General features: G+C 39.4%; 1 protein-coding gene across 7 annotated transcripts in view; it reads right to left on the reverse strand.

The window, feature by feature from the left end:
* The window catches only part of KNTC1 (kinetochore associated 1), a 73,524-nt gene that overhangs the window by 12,893 nt on the left and 43,827 nt on the right, over positions 1-16,804 (reverse strand). For all 7 annotated transcript variants that reach the window (XM_042961683.1, XM_042961680.1, XM_042961682.1 and 4 more), the window contains 12 exons: positions 16,430-16,558; positions 15,696-15,812; positions 13,505-13,614; positions 9,564-9,771; positions 8,127-8,216; positions 6,632-6,803; positions 6,486-6,544; positions 5,917-6,133; positions 4,822-4,895; positions 4,334-4,544; positions 4,104-4,213; positions 1,254-1,300 (listed from right to left, as the gene is read on the reverse strand). In XM_042961683.1, coding sequence (XP_042817617.1) covers positions 1,254-1,300; positions 4,104-4,213; positions 4,334-4,544; positions 4,822-4,895; positions 5,917-6,133; positions 6,486-6,544; positions 6,632-6,803; positions 8,127-8,216; positions 9,564-9,771; positions 13,505-13,614; positions 15,696-15,812; positions 16,430-16,558 — 1,544 coding nt within the window. The remainder of the gene's footprint in view (positions 1-1,253; positions 1,301-4,103; positions 4,214-4,333; positions 4,545-4,821; positions 4,896-5,916; positions 6,134-6,485; positions 6,545-6,631; positions 6,804-8,126; positions 8,217-9,563; positions 9,772-13,504; positions 13,615-15,695; positions 15,813-16,429; positions 16,559-16,804) is intronic.

A 16,804-nucleotide genomic window follows, 5' to 3' on the forward strand; every position in this document is an offset into this window, starting at 1 on the left:
ATTTTTGCTTTTCCCCTGAATGGATGCTTATGCTTTTCTTGAGTTCCAGGCATAGCTAAAGAAAATAAATACGATAAATGCCAGGCCCCAGTCTTCTCATCTATAAAACAGCCAATCTCTGATAATTTAAATTCTATTTAAGAAATTAATGCAAACTATAGCTACAAAGTACTTTGGATCCTACACATGGAAAATTCTATTTTAGTTCACAGGACCTTGTTAAGTGGCACAATTCAACCTCTAGACTCAGGCCTGACTGGCCCCCCTCCAGAGAAGGGCAAGATGGATGGGGTGGGCAGGGTACCAGGCAAAGGAGAGGGTGGAGCTTTCAGTGGGAAATGGCAGGAAGCTACAAAATTAGTATGAAGTATCCCTTTGGGATCTCCTAGGGATTTTTTTTTCTCTCTTTGAATCGTTTCTCTGTAAGGCTTTCCATCGTGGCTGGTTCAGTTAGACACAGCAGGATGAATCTACCTGTTGCTTAGACAAAGGTACCCCTGTGTTTCAAAGACTAAGCAAGGACAAGGTGGGGTCCACAGGAAAAGAGGACATAGAAGGGGTGGTAAGCCACCTCTGCCCAAACCAGGAGAAATTCTTCTCTTGGGTTTGCCTTTTCACATCCTCTCTATCAGATCCAGGGCGGACGCAGGGTGTAAGGCTTCACAAGTGACTTGACCTACTTTTGGTCTAGACCAGGAATGGCAAAAAGCTGGCACGCATGTCACCACTCCCTCTCCTGTGCCTGTGCCAAGCATCATTAATGGATTACCATATCCTTTTAGATTTGGGCCCAGATACGGTCAGCAAGCCATGACCAATCAGATTTAGCATGTTAGATGAAACCAATGTGCCTTCCTTGGTCTCAGTCTTAGGTTAGAAGGGGAAAGGAATGCTGGTGGCCCATACCTGAACCAGCCCAGCTCACCTGGGGGACAGAATACATAGGGGTCTGGGGCCCGAGTCCTAGCCTAGCAAATAAGAATACTCCTTTGTTTGAGGTGCGTTCTCTGCTAAAGAACCCTCAACATCAGTAGGGACTCACTGAAGGTTCAGAAATTCTGGATCTTGGTTGTTTATTCCACTGGAGGTAGTTGTACATATTCATGGCCATATATCAATGAAGTGATTCTTCTCAGAGACTCTGACCCAAATTACAGGAAGAAAAGTCTTTTCAAAACCAACCTCTGACAGATTTGTTTTAAGACTCCTACTGGGCAACAAGATACAGACACATCTAAGTAAAGAAAGAGTACCTTCGGAGTGCTTCATCTTCTTGAAGTTCAAATAATTCTGACGGTTTCTTGAAAAAGTGAAAAACAAAGTCAAAAACTAAAAGTTTGTGGACTACAGAAGCTAACACAACCTATTAGGTGAAAAACCCAATACACAGAATTGTTTACATAGAAGACATTAGAGTGTAACCCATTACTTTATGAAAAAACTTTTCCTTTCAAAATTAGTTTCCTCACATTATTCAGTCAACAAATATTTACTGAGCACTTACTATGTGCCAGGCACAATCCCAGGCTCGTGGGTTGCCTGAGTGAATGAAACAGATGTTCCTGTCCTCCTGGCGTTTACAGTCACTGGATAATTTTTAAAAGGAAAGGACTCCATGGATTTTAAATGAGTCCTTGAGTAATTCAGTACAGATTTACTGGGACTTACAAAGCAATGTGCAAGGTGCTATGGACAGTCCCAGTTCCTGGCTTCAGGGTGCTTTTGTTCAGTTCCTCGAATTTATGTACAAGTTAAAACACATCGGTTTCTGAATCAACCACAGTTCTATGACGCCTAGATATGCTTCCGTTTCCATTGAAGCACAGTCCTTGCTCTTTGCAAACATTTAATAAATACTTGCTAAATTGGATGCTAAGGGATATAAAAAATAATTAAAAAAAACCTGTCATTTCAGTTATAGTATTTGTTGACACATACATTTTTTTCCAAGCATATCTGCCTAGGTGGATAGAGGAAGGCTCCCTAATTGAGTTCTGCCTGAAAACGCAGAAGTACTGCAGAAAATTGTGTTGGGATTGCTGAATCCCAGCATAAATGTCAGTGATACTACTTCTAACATTATATGCCTCCTGATGTGATACACTGAAAAAAAAACACATTACCTATATGGTATCCTTGTCCAAAACACATAACCTGAATCTAATCATGAGAAACATCACAAGGAGACATTTTGCAAACCAACTGGCTGGCCCCTTTTAAAAACATCAATATCCCATCACAGTAAAATAGACTAGAGTAAGAATCATCAATAGATGCTAAATTGGATTATGTGTCGTAGGGAAAGGAGTTTGAGGAGGAACAAGTTATTAAACTGTCTCAAAACACCTCCCCTAATAGTTACAAAAGGAAATACAGTAACTATGTAATATGGACACTGACAACATCTTAACCAGGTTATTTAAACTCACATCACCTATTCTGGTAAACGGACATCACGTGCCTCTAAATGTCATACCCTGAGAAGCACACAATATCACTTAAGTAGGATTCTGGCCCAAAATGCATCATTAGAATCTTATCATGAGGAAATATCAGACAAACACAAATTGAAGGATAGCTTCTAAAATAAATGGTCTGTATTCTCCAAGAATATCAGGGGTGCCTGGGTGGCTCACTGGGTTAAGCGTCTGACTTCAGCTCAGGTCATGATCTCAGTTTGTGGGTTTGAGTCCTGCATCGGGCTCTGTGCTGACAGCTCAGAGCCTGGAGCCTGCTTCAGATTCTGTGTCTCCCCTCCTCTCTGCCTCTCCCCGGCTCTCTGTGTCTCTCTCTCAAAAAGTAAATAAACATTAAAAAAAAATTTTTTTTTTTAAAGTCAGGTGTCATGAAAGACAAGGAAAAGCTATGAAACTATTCTAGATTAAAAGAGATTAAAGATGGGGCATCTGGGTGGCTCAGTTGTTTGAGCATCTGACTTTGGCTCAGGTCATGATCTCATGGTTTGTGAGTTCCAGCCCCACGTCGGGCTCTGTGCTAACAGCTCAGAGCCTGGAGCCTGCTTCATATTCTGTGTCTCCCTCTCTCTGCCCCTCCCCCACTCATGCGCTGTCTCACTCTGTCAAAAATACATAAATATCAAAAAAATTTTTTAAATAAATAAATAAATAGATAGATAAAAGAGATTAAAGATATGACAAATACATGCAATGTATAGTCTTAGACTAGACCCTGGTCCAGGGGGAGAAAGTTCCTTAAAAGAGCACTACTGGGACAATTCATTAAATTATAATGTGGACCACAGATTCAAGCCTATGTTTGTACTGTATCAATAGTGTACCAATTTAAAATTATCCAATTTTGATAATTATACTATGGTTAAGAGAAAAGCCTTGTTCTTAGGATATACAGACTTGTTAAGGGGTGAAAGGGGATGCCACATACCATTAATTCTCAGATGGTCCAGAAAAATACTATAAATATATATATTATAGGGCAAAGCAAATATGGCAAAATGTTAAACATCAACAGAGTTGGGTGAAGGGTGTACAGGAATTCATTCACACTACTGCAACTTTTCTGTATGTTTAAAATTATTTCAAAATAAAATTATCACATGAATTTAAGAAAAATAAAAAGTTAATCACATGAATCTAAGCACAGACCACTTCTTTTATACAAGAGTTCATCTGAAATCACCAATTAAAAGGTAAAATAGTGGCAAAACAATATTTAAATAGAAAGAAAAAGGAAATAACCTCATGAAGACTCATCTGATAACAGAAGGTATTAAAAGCAGCAAACATTGGGGCGCCTGGGTGGCTCAGTCGGTTAAGCGGCCGACTTCGGCTCAGGTCATGATCTCACAGTCCGTGAGTTCAAGCCCCGCATCGGGCTCTGTGCTTACAGCTCAGAGCCTGGAGCCTGTTTCAGATTCTGTGTCTCCCTCTCTCTGACCCTCCCCCATTCATGCTCTGTCTCTCTCTATCTCAAAAATAAATAAACGTTGGAAAAAAAAAATTAAAAAAAAAAAAAAAAAAAAGCAGCAAACATTCCTTGTGTTAAGTCTGAGCTCCTAATCCGAAGGTTCTATCAGTGCAGAGCCAGCAGAAAGGACAAGAGAACCTCTCAGAGGACGGACTGACCTCACCAGGCTTTGTGGACGGGCACAGCCACTTCTCCAACAACATGTCCCAGACTTTCTCCAAATTAATTTCGTTAACTTCAGCAATTTCTTTGGCAGCTGCGTGAATATCTAAGATATTCAAAATAAAGAGTTTAAAAAAAGAAAAACCCAAGTTTTCAGTGCAAGATAACTGGGAATCAAAATGACAGTTCTCCCTGAGCAGAAAGATAAATGGTGCTTTTTCCTCACCGGGATATTCTTTGCTGGAGGAATTCTGAATTCTTTGACTTATGCTAGGATGCTCGTACAGACTGACGATGAGATGTGCAGGCTTTCCTATCACTCTTAGATATTCCGCGGTGTTTAGCTTGTGGGCTATGAGCACAGCTTCAGTGCCTGATCGCCGGTACTGAATATGAAGCTTCTTCAACAAAGCCTCTGCTTTTTCACGCGTTTCATCCTTTAAAAAAAAAAAAAAAAAAAATCCCAAGCAGGGATTCCAAGAAAAGGTCACATTCTAAACCTCAGGTGAGGCGAAGAATCCATCTTTATCAATCAAGATCCCTCCCTGCCTTAGTTACATCCTTACATATCTACACAAATTCTCATCTTCTTTATCCATTTTAGGCATCCAACCCTTCAAGACGCCATCAGCAGGGCGGGATGAGAAGGTGGGCCAGGGAGCACACTATGTAAATGAAAAGAGAGGAGCCTTCCATTGTACAGTTCAGACTCACCTGACATGGGATATTCTGTAGCCATCTCTCAGCTAAATACAGGCAGAATTTCAAGCTGGACATCTTGAAGGAACCTGAACAGATAAAAAAGAGATTTATAAACAAATCATAATCCTTTTATGATAAATGTATTTTAATCAAATTATCAACGTTTTTTTTTTATACAAGAATGCATACTCAGAGAAAAAACATAATTTAAACAGAAGGATCAAAGTAAAAAGTCCAAAGGCTCCTCTTCAGCTTCTATTCCTTCAGAAGTTTCCCCTGTATGTGTGTGTCTGTGTATACACGCACACATTTTAACCCCAACAGGCTAAGATCATACATGTGCTATTGTCCACTGTTCTGACTTAATATACACCTTGGGTATCTTTCCAAATCAACTATATAGTATTCTATTCTATGCATATGCTCTATTTTTAAAAACAAATTCCTGACAAATGAGCATTTTAAAAAAACAGTTATTTTTTACGGGTGACTGCGTGGCTCAGTTGGTTAAGCATCCAACCTCAGCTCAGGTCATGATCTCACGGTTCGTGGTTTCAAGCCCTACGTTGGGCTTTGTGTTGACAGCTCAGAGCCTAGAGCCTGGAGCCTGCTTCAGATTCTGTGTCTCCCTCTCTCTCTCTCTGCCCCTCCCCCGCTTGTGCTCTGTCTCAAAAATAAATAAATATTAAAAAAATAACTAAAAAGTAGTTATTTTTGACTTCTGTTACAACTAAAAACATGGCAGTAAGTGCCTGTGTTTGTGTGCTTGTTTGGTTATGCAAGAACATGTAAGGATTCATTACTAGAAGCAGGAGTACCTGTTAGGAAGCAATTTCTATTCCTACAAAACAAGGTAGAGAACACCCACATCCCTGCACCCTGATAAGCTGCAAGGAGCCTTGCTGACTTCACTGGAGCCTTTCAACATTCAGCAAATTTTAATCATTTCAGCAATGCACCAAGTGAAGAGAAAGGGCACATAACGTTTTTAACTACCATCAATAGTTTTAAATGCCTCTTCTCAAAGATAGGTAAGGAGTAAATTTTTTTATTGCAAGTTCAAAATAAGCTGACAATTTCGAGCCCATTTAGAGGAAGAATCCATACCTTCTGGGATATCCTGGGCAAGACTGATGCCAATAGCTACAGCCCACTCTGGGTTAACTATAGACAATAAGTAGGACTCGATGGTTTGAGTGATCTTAGTTATTTCCTTGTTAATCAGTGTTGAGGATTTAGCTTGTGTTAACTTCAGAAGCTTTGGCTTCAGTTTTTTTTCAAAAACATGTTTGGCTGTAGACACATACAGAGTGTCCAAAGAGAACTTCAAAGAGAGGAAAAGAAAAGTTAAGGCTGGGGGCACCTGGGTGGCTCAGTCGGTTAAACATCGGACTGATTTTGGTTCAGATCAGGATCTCATGGTCGTGAGATCAAGCCCTGCAAAGGGCTCTTTGCTAGGAGTGCAGAGCCTGCTTGGGATTCTCTCCCTCTCTGCCCCTCCCCTGCCCCCAAATAAATTAACATTAAAAAACATACACTTAAAAGAAAAAACTTAAGGTTGATTTACATGCTCACCTTTAAGGGTTTTACATGAAAGTAGTACAAAATCCTTCTACAAAGGGTCTGAGTTAACTAGAGGGTATAAAGGTATGTTTGACCAAGTCTCAACCCATTACCTTCATTAATTTACAAATCAGGAGCAGTGTTGGAAAAGATTCTTCACTGAGTTCTGTAGCTAAAAAAGAAACAAGAAGATTATGATTTGCTTAAGAAAACAAATTTGGGCTATTCAGTAAAATTCATAAGAAGTTAAGGAACATACAGAGAATTTTCCAGAAGTTCTGTGCTGTGCCAAAGAATATTAGGTGAAAAGGCAGTCTAGTTTGGGCAGCTGATGGCAAACTTATCACATGCTCCAACATATACTGATATTCTAGGTCCACCGGAGGAGATATTCTTCTGTATGATTTCAAATGTTTCAGAAGACTCAATGCCTATATTAAAATATAAATGTATTTTCTTGTGAGCTTAAACCAATCCTGTTTCTCAACTCTCTAACTTGATCGTATCATAGAATTCCATTCCTGAGACGGTCTTGTTTTCATTAAGAGAACCAAAACCTTTTGTAGTTTTACCTCTAAGATTATCCTTCTAAACCACAATTTATATGATGATTAAAGAAATTATACTCAGAGAAACTAATGGAACCCTGTTATTGGTGGGATTTTTCTAAGTGAGTCTAAAAGTTCCCCATAACCTCTTCAAACAGTCTGAGGAAGATCTCAAAAATACTGGATTTCATTTTAAAAAGGTAGGCAGTAGGTCTAAAATTAATCCTCTATACCCTTACATCTCTTTAGGCTTATATCTGATATTTTGGGTGCTTGTATAATTTTTTGAATCAACCCATTTTCTTTTAATGTTTGAATCCATTTTAAAAAGATACAAAAGCTACTATGACCAAAATTCAGAAAAGACTAAGAAGTTACTGAAAGTACTAGAATCGAGTCAGCCCTACCTACTAATATAGAAAGTGGAATCTGACTCTGGGTCCCACATACTACTACTTTTTTGTTGTTGTTGTTGTTGTTGTCGAATCACAGAAATTTTGCTGTAATTCTTCTAAATTAGTCCTTTAGTGACTTCATGATCTTAGACAAATTTAAACTGCCTCAGTAAAGCCAAAATAGGATTAAGATAAACGATAAAATATGAAGGGCATGAGAAGTATTTATTTACAGAAAGCATTAGTGGCAGAGGGGCAGAGAGAGAGGGAGACAGAGAATCCAAAGCAGGCTCTGAGCAGTCAGTGCCAAACCCCATGCTGGGCCTCGAACCCACAAACCGTGAGATCATAACCTGAGCCAAAGTCAAACACTTAACTGGCTGAGCCACCCAGGCACCCTGAGCGTGACAAGTCTTTTTACTTCTGTATCCCTTTGAAAGAACCAGGGGAGCCTGGGTGGCTCAGTCAGTTAAGTGTCCGACTCTTGATTCTGGCTTAGGTCATGATCTCACAGTTTGAGAGATTAAGCCCCGAGGAGGCCTCTCTGCTGACAGTGCAGAGCCTGCTTGGAATTGTCTCTCCCTCTGCCCCTCCCCCACTCACACGCGCGTGCGCACACACACTCTCTCTCAAAACAAAATATTTTTTAAAAATCTTAAAAAAAAATAAAAATAAAAAAAATAAAGAGGAACCAAACAAAAAATGAAGCTCAAAGGACAGTCCAGAAAGGTCCTATAGGACCACAATTTTGTGAAATGATCCAAAAAGAAGCAAAAATATAATTCTAAAATCTACAATACATTAGTTATACCTGATTGATATTAATGTTGGTTATCTTTTCATCAGCTCTTTCTATAACCTTCAGGACCACTTCAATCATTTCGTAGCTGTAGGGATCCAACTGTATAAAAGTAAAAATATGTCAAAACTTAAGATGGTGCCAGGCCAGGTTTTATTATGGTCATCAGTACAGGTCAAAAATGTAAAATCTCAGTGTGCCATAGTGTTAGATTAGATAATTCTTCTACAAATGAACTGAAATGCTCTTATCTCTAAAATTAGTTGTATCAGGATAAATAAACCTTAAAATGTCTCAGAAGTGATTTTAAAAAGAAAGCTGTTCCTAGGATACTAAAAATCTAGAAAGAATAAATATATCAAGACTTCATAATTTTGTAAGATCTTTAAATGAAAATTCTATGTCTTCCATTTAAGATGGGAAAAGTACAATAGGAGGAAATGGACATTTTCTTGAAAATTATGTAACTAAAAGTGTGGGCCTCCAAGCAAAAGTTTCTCCAAGTATTCCATTCTGGCTCTAACCACATACTAAAATGCAAAAATTAATTGGGTGGCATCTATATATGTTCATGAAAAGAAAGGAAGTATTCTCTTTGTTCTTTGTTTCTGCCCACACACCATTACTTTTTTTTCATTTCTTAAATGCCAACTCAAGTCACATGAATAACAACACTGAACTAAGTGGGAAGATGATTTCCGTAGTACCTAGAACTTTTGTGAAAGTCTTTATTAATTTTGGCTGAATTTCAGGAAATACTGAAGTATTTCTTGTAATCTTACAATCTTCCTTGCCCTTCAATCCACCTTTACTCCCCCAACAAACTACTCCTTGACTTAAAAGTTTCAATTCTCAGGAAGATGTCCTAAGAAAATAACCAGGCTAGAGGCCAAATAGGTATATGTATGTATGGAGATATTCACTGTAGCAATATTTAATAGTAAAATATACAAATAATTTAAGTGTCCATCCCTAAAGGCTTGGTTACAGTATGTTTATCCACACAGTGGAGTAATATGTACCTGTCAAAAATGAGATAGATGTATGTTATTGACACATAATGACAATATGTTCAGTGAAAAAAGGAGAAGAACAGAATAGAATATTTAGTCTAAATCAGTCACCAAACTACTAACGTTTTTATGGGAATGGGGTTATAGAGATTTTGCTTTTTGATTAATACTTCTCTCTAGTTTGATCTTTTTCAAAGAATGTGTGCTGTTTTCAAAAATCTGAAAAACAATGCTATTTCTATTTTCAGGGAAAAAGGGAAGAAAACTACTACATTAAACTATATTAAAAAGGTAGAAATCTAAAATTACCAAAATTATAAGTTTATAAAAAATACAGGACTTACTTTTCCAGCTTGTTACTTTATGTACCTAAATTAACTAAGGGTAGGAGGGATGTTTGAAGTGACCCGATACATTCAGTTCCCCATTCATCTACCTTATGCAGTATTCCACTAAGACTGATGACCAGATCTTTTGTGCTCGTCAGTAGAGGAACCATTTCCAGGGCTTTGGCCAGGAGTTTGGGGTGCTGCTGCTTTGCAGACTGTGTGCTCATGTCTCCCTGGCCTTGGCTGGCATTGGTGTTGTGTAGCAGTGTTTCGATGAATAGCTGAAGAGCTGCATCACAGTCCAACTGAAATGTGCTGAAAGAAGTATTCAAATACAGGCTAACTTCTCTCCATGCATGTGTTTTCATACAATTTCTCACTGACACACTCCCATCGAACCCTCTCATTGTCCAGCCTCATTATCAGATCACATACACATCATCAAGAGTTAATTGCTGTCTTTAAAAAATCAGATCTTGGGGGCACCTGGGTGGCTTAGTCGGTTAAAGCGTAGGACTCCTGGTTTCAGTTCAGGTCATGATCTTGCAGTTCATGGGTTCCAGTCCTGCATCAGGCTCCATGCTGGCAGTGTGGACGGAGCCTGCTTGGGATTCTCACTCTCTCCCTCTCTCAAAAACTAAATACACTTAAAAAAAACCCAGATCTTGGGGCCCTTTGGGTAGCTCAGCTGGTTAAGCACCTGACTTTAGCTCAGGTCATGATCTCATTGTTGGTGGGTTCAAGTCCCATGTTGGGTTCTGTGCTGTTAGTGCAGAGCCTGCTTCAGTTCTTCTGTCTCCCTCTCTGTCTGCCCCTCCCCCACTCACACATGCTCTCAAAAATAAACACTAAAAAATTTAAATAAATAAAGAAATAAATCATCAGATCTTGGGGTGCTTGGGTGGCTCAGTCAGTTAAGCATCTGACTCTTGATCTCGGCTCAGGTCATGATCTCACAGCTCACCAGATAGAGCCCCACGTTGGACTCTGCACTGACACCATGGGGCCTGCCTGGGATTCTCTCTCTCCTCTCTCTCTCTGTCCCTCTCTGCTTGCACTCTGTCTCTCAAAATAAAAATAAAATAAACTTAAAAAAAATCATGGCCATGTAATGGCATAATACTGGGGATAAATTTGTTAATAAAATTGAAAATGTTTAATAGGGCAATTCCACTTTCACACCCTTCACAAAAAATAGCCAAGATACACACACAAGGATGTCTGCTGCAACAACTGTTTGTAATATTTAAAAACTGAGAGCAATTCAATTATCCATTGAAAAGGGGCTAAATAAGTTATTCATACAAAGGAATACCAGAGTTCAAGAGATACAAAGAAAAGCTGTATGTACCAATCTTATAAATATACTGTTAAGTGAATGATGCATGCTATAAAATAGTTTGTAAAATATGATTCTGTTTGTGATAAACTTAAAGAATGAATGTTTTTATATGCATAGGGGAAATAAAGGAACAATATAGGCGAAATTCTTTAAACGGTGATTATTCCTGAATGGTAAGATTATATGGAACTTTGATTTTAATATGTTCTATCTTATTAGAAAAATAATAAAGATTAAAAAAATAAGAATGAAATGGAGCTATTATGTGTATTGTGCTAAGTGAAATAATTCAGAGAAAGACAAATACCATATGATTTAACTCATGTGGAATTTAAGAAACAAAACAGATGAACATATGGGAGGAGGAGAAAAGAGAGGGAAACAAACCATGAGAGACTCTTTTTTTTTTTTTTTTAATTTTTTTTTTTTTAATGTTTATTTATTTTTGAGACAGAGAGAGACAGAGCATGAACGGGGGAGGGTCAGAGAGAGGGAGACGCAGAATCTGAAACAGGCTCCAGGCTCTGAGCCATCAGCCCAGAGCCCCACGCGGGGCTCGAACTCACGGACCGCGAGATCATGACCTGAGCCGAAGTCGGCCGCTTAACCGACTGAGCCACCCAGGCGCCCCCATGAGAGACTCTTAAAGATAGAGAACAAACGGTTGATGGAGAGATGTGAGTGGGAGATGGGCTAGATGGGTGATGGATATTAAGAAGGGCACTTGCTGGGGTGCCTGGGTGGCTCAGTCGGTTAAGCATCTGACTTTGGCTCAGGTCACGATCTCATGGTTAGAGTTTGAGCCCCGCGTCGGGCTCTGTGCTGACATCTCAAAGCCTGGAGCCTGCTTCGGATTCTGTCTCCCTCTCTCTGCCCCTCCCCACTTGCACTCTGTCTCTCTGTCTCAAATAAACGTTAAAAGGGGCGCCTGGGTGGCTCAGTCGGTTAAGCGGCCGACTTCGGCTCAGGTCATGATCTCGCGGTCCGTGAGTTCGAGCCCCGCGTCGGGCTCTGTGCTGACAGCTCAGAGCCTGGAGCTTGTTTCAGATTCTGTGTCTCCCTCTCTCTGACCCTCCCCCGTTCATGCTCTGTCTCTCTCTGTCTCAAAAATAAATAAATGCTCTGTCTCTCTGTCTCATTAAAAAAATTAAAAAATAAATAAAAAATAAAATAAAACCAGTCACTTATTATTTGACCTTAAGTGGGTCACTGAATATGGGTTTGTTTTCTCATATATAAATTGGTGCTAATATGCAATAAAAATGTAAAAATTAAATGATGGTGCATGAAAGCACTTTGAAACTAATAAAGTGACAACAATCTGGTCATCCTATTTATTAGATAAACATGTGAGATATTATTTACTCCTACTTATCACAATAACTGTTATATATAAACATTTAGTTTTAGTTTTAATTACTTGTCATTTTAAAAAATTCTCCCTAAATCATATTAAAAAATTTTTTTTTATGTTTATTTATTATTGAGAGAGACAGAGCACAAGCAGGGGAGGAGCAGAGAGAGAGAGAGAGAGAGAGAGAGAGAGAGAGAGAGAGAGAGAGAGAGAGAAAGAGAAAGAGAAAGAGAGAGAGAGAGAGAGAGAGAGAGAGAGAGAGAGAGAGAGAGGATCCAAAGCAGGCTCCAAGCTCTAGCTGTCAGCCAGAGCCCAATGCAGGGCTGAAACCCATGAACCGTGAGATCATGACCTGAGCAGAAATCAGATGCTTAACTGACTGAGCCACCCAGGTGCGCCCCCCACACTTTTCTTTCAATAAGAAACATCATTATCCTTTTTTTTTTTTTTTTTTTAACTTAAGAGTTTATTTATAAGGGTGCCTGGGTGGCTCAGTCGGTTAAGCATCTGACTCCCGATTTCGGCTCAGGTCATGATCTCACGGTTTGTGAGTTCAAGCCCCACACTGGGCTCTGCACTGACAGTGTTAAGCCTGCTTGATTCTCTCTCTCCTTCTCTCTCTGCCCCCACCTTACTCACTCTCTTTGTCTCAAAATAAATAAACTGTTTTTAAGTTTATTTATTTTCAGAGAGGAAGAGAGAAAAGTGGAGAAGGGGCAGAGAGAGAGAGAGAGAGAGAGAGAGAGAGAGAGAGAGAGAGAGAGAGAATCCCAAGCAGGCTCTGCACCACCAGTGTGAGGCTTGAACTCAAGAATTGCAAGATCATGACCTGAGCTGAACTTGGATGCTTCACTGACTGAGCCACCCAGGTGCCTCTAAATCATACTTTTCATTACATCTTTTTTTTTTCTCTCCATTATATCTTCATTTAAGATTACTTTGCCCCTATGTTGATCTGATTTAGAAGTTCAATTGCTCATAACAATACTCCCAAACTTTCCTATCATGGGAATCATCTGGAACTCCTATTATGGATCAGATTTTGGGGCTTGGCCCAGATCTGCTGAGTCAGAACCACCAGGAAGGGGCCCAAGAATCTTTATTTTTAATCAGGAGCCCCAGGTGATGTTCAACATGAGGCAAGTCTGGGAAACACTTAACCATGAATTTAAAAGGTGATAACCTAAGAGAATTTAATCTGGTTTTGGATTCACTTAGTTTGGAGGTTAAAAAAAACATCCACAGTCCATAGACTGCATGGAATAATCATCCTCTATTACTGTGTTCTTGCAATAAGGAGTACCAGTTTGTTAACCTAATAGTAAAAATACCACTAAAGTTTAAAGAGTTACCAGCAATATTCCAGAATGAGGCTTGTGTCCATATCTATATTCTCCACAAGAGCTTTAATGAGGTCTTTCTTGGTGAGAAAATGTTGCCTGAAAACCGGCTGGAAAGAAATCTAGAAATAAAAAGAGCAAAACAAAAACCCCAATAAAGCGAAAGGTATTAGAATAAGGACACCATGGTGATTTGCCTTTTTACTATCCTTTTTTATAGAGAAACATTTTTCTAGACTCCTCTAACCCTTTTTTATCCCCCTACCCAACTTGACCATCATTCTGAGATTTCAGGTATATTTGGCTATGGGCCCCAAATCTCTTAGGTTACCCTTTGGTTCTTCATCAATTAGTTGTTATCAATAACCAGTCCCATTTCTACATTTGAACTAGGCTTCAAAACACATATCCTTTCTGTAGTGATCACATTCCTGATTAGCCTACTTGCGAGTAAAATAAAATGTTTTTTTTTTTTAATTTTTATTTATTATCTTTGACACAGAGAGAGACAGAGCATGAACAGGGGAGGGTCAGAGAGAGGGAGACACAGAATCTGAAATAGGCTCCAGGCTCCGAGCCATCAGCCCAGAGCCCGACGCGGGGCTCGAACTCACGGACCGCGAGATCGTGACCTGAGCTGAAGTCGGATGCTTAACCGACTGAGCCACCCAGGCGCCCCAAGAAGAAATACTTTTAAAAAAAATACCAAACGCACTGAGTGTCTAAAGCAGACTGAAAGAGAGGCTGTGGTCAAGATGGCAAGGCATAGAAATGCAGCATCACGCGAACTGAATCACGGAGAGACTGAATTATACTCTACAGCCAGATGTATTATACTCGTATAGTTTGAGGACCTCCTGTAGAAAATAGAGGATGCCTTTCTGTCAACCAGTGATCTAAAACAAAAAGGCAGTATGTCCACTTTCTCGGTGGGTCTTACTTCTAAGTGAATGCATGTGAATTTCAAGCCACATAATGTTCATAATGTTCTGAGCTGTCAGCACAGAGCCCGACGCAGGGCTCGAACTCACGGACCGCGAGATCACGACCTGAGCCGAAGTCGGACGCTTAACTGACTGAGCCACCCGGGCGCTCCAAAATGTTTTAAAGACATAGTGTCAAGAACACAGTTTTGTTTGTTTTTACAAAGTGAAAAATGACTTTTCCCTAGGAGTTCATAAACTTCAGTATACCTGTGTACACACTGATGTTATCTTTTTAATTTTTAAATTTACTTATTTTGAGAGAGAGTGAGCGAGAGAGAGAGCACACAAGCAGGGAGGGAGCAAAGAGGGAGGGAGAGAATCTCAAGCATGCTCTGCACTGTCAGTGCAAAGCCTGATGAAGGGCTCAAACTCACAAACCATGAGATCATGACCTGAGCCAAAGTCAGATGCTTAACCAACTGAGCCACCCAGGCACCTTCACATTGACTTATGTTCCACCAAACAGCAACAGAAAAGTATGAGGCTAAAGGCTAGGTCTGAAACAGCTTATATGTTAATTAATCCTAGATATAGTTCTATCAATGGGAAAGCTAAGTAGAAAAAAATGTCAAGCCTCAGGGGTGCATCTGGGTAGCTCAGTCAGTTAAGTGTCCAACTCTTGATTTTGGCTCCGGTCATGATCTCACGGTTCATGGTTCAAGTCCCACACCTTTCAGTGCAGAACCTGCTTGGCATTCTCTCTCCCTCTCTCTGTTTGGGATTCTCTCTCCTTCTCTCTCTGTCCCTGCTCTGCTCTCTCGTGTGCGTTCTCTCTCAAAAATAAACATTAAAAAAAAGTCAAGGGCACCTGGGTGGCTCAGTCGGTTAAGTGTCCGACTTTGGCTCAAATCATAATTTCACAGTTCATGAGTCCGAGCCCTGCATCAGGCTCTGTGCTGACAGCTCAGATCCTGGAGCATGCTTTGGATTCTGTCTCCCTTTCTCTCATCCCCTCCCCCACTCACATTCTGTCTCTCTCAAAAATAAACAGACGTTAAAAAAAAGTCAAGCCTCTTCTAAATTTTCTTAAAAATACAGAAAACAGGAAATGAAGCAAATGGTCCTTATTTGTTTGAAAACAATAATGTGTATATTTAATATAACTAAAATTTATGAGTCCACAACATATATCCTCTCCCCAAAGAAGAAGACTTTAAGATTTCCTGGGGAAATCATCAGAATGGATCAAATTTGATGGTACTCTGAAGAATACTCACACCAAGTTTGCCAAGACGAATACCCCACTGAGCATCAGTACTGAGTTCACGGAACTTAAGCTCTGTTTCTATTTCCTGATAGAGGCTGGCCAGCAGAGAGCCCACCTGAGATATTGCCTAAAAAATTAAAATAGAATTAAAATTCAATCACAATAGAATATGTTCTAACACCTTTTGGATGAAACCCAACAATAAAAATCATAACCTTTCTTTGTGATAACAGTGTGGAATATTACATATTGCTTCATACACACAGTCATTATTGATATAATAGGTCATTCAGCTTTTATTATGATGCCATAAATGTAGTCTGGCTTTTCTTCAAAGAAAAGGCCAAATTTTGGTTATCCTGAAAATAAAATCCCCACAAAAGGCAAATTTTAAAACAAACATCAAAGAGAGATTCTGCATCTGCTAACCTTGTCCAACAAAAAAGACCTGGCTCGTGGGTCTAAGGTTTCAAATACACTTCAGATATAGTAAATGTAAGAAATGAAGGTCTATGGCCACATACAGATTTAAGAAATAAAAAATATCCTAATTCTTTGGGTTGAGCAGTGCTTATGACCTGCATATACATTCACTGGTGTGTCAGTAGTCAAGGAAAAGCTGTTAGAAAACAAGAGAGTTTGCTCCACATTTCTTCTGCTAAATCATTAAGTGGCAAAGCCAACTTCATTTTTTCCCCTAAATCTCTTCATAAAGAAATGAAGCTGTGCTTGCTCAGGCCATACCAAAATTTTGTCGTAATTCTGCCACGCTTTATCTATGAGCTTCCAGAGATTTTCAAACACTTCTTTTTGGGGTAACAGAGTGCAGTAACCCAATGCCAAGTCAAGATCCACCAGGCGACAATTAAATACCTATTGGAAGAAAGCATCAAGAGAAGGACATTCTTTACAATCAAAATAGAATTTGGTCTCTGAATGCTTATTTGTTATCAAATTTGTTATCAAATATAACCCCTAGGAATAAGAAGAATAAGAAAGAAAGAAAGAATAAGTTTCGTGAAAAGTGATTTAGAGTAACTTGGTTCCAACTTGTATGCTTAGTTTTAATATCCTTTATCATTATCATAAACTTAAGGAAACAACTTGGACAGGTTGTAT

This window comes from Panthera tigris, chromosome D3, assembly GCF_018350195.1.
Source record: "Panthera tigris isolate Pti1 chromosome D3, P.tigris_Pti1_mat1.1, whole genome shotgun sequence".
Taxonomy (NCBI): Eukaryota; Metazoa; Chordata; class Mammalia; order Carnivora; family Felidae; genus Panthera; species Panthera tigris.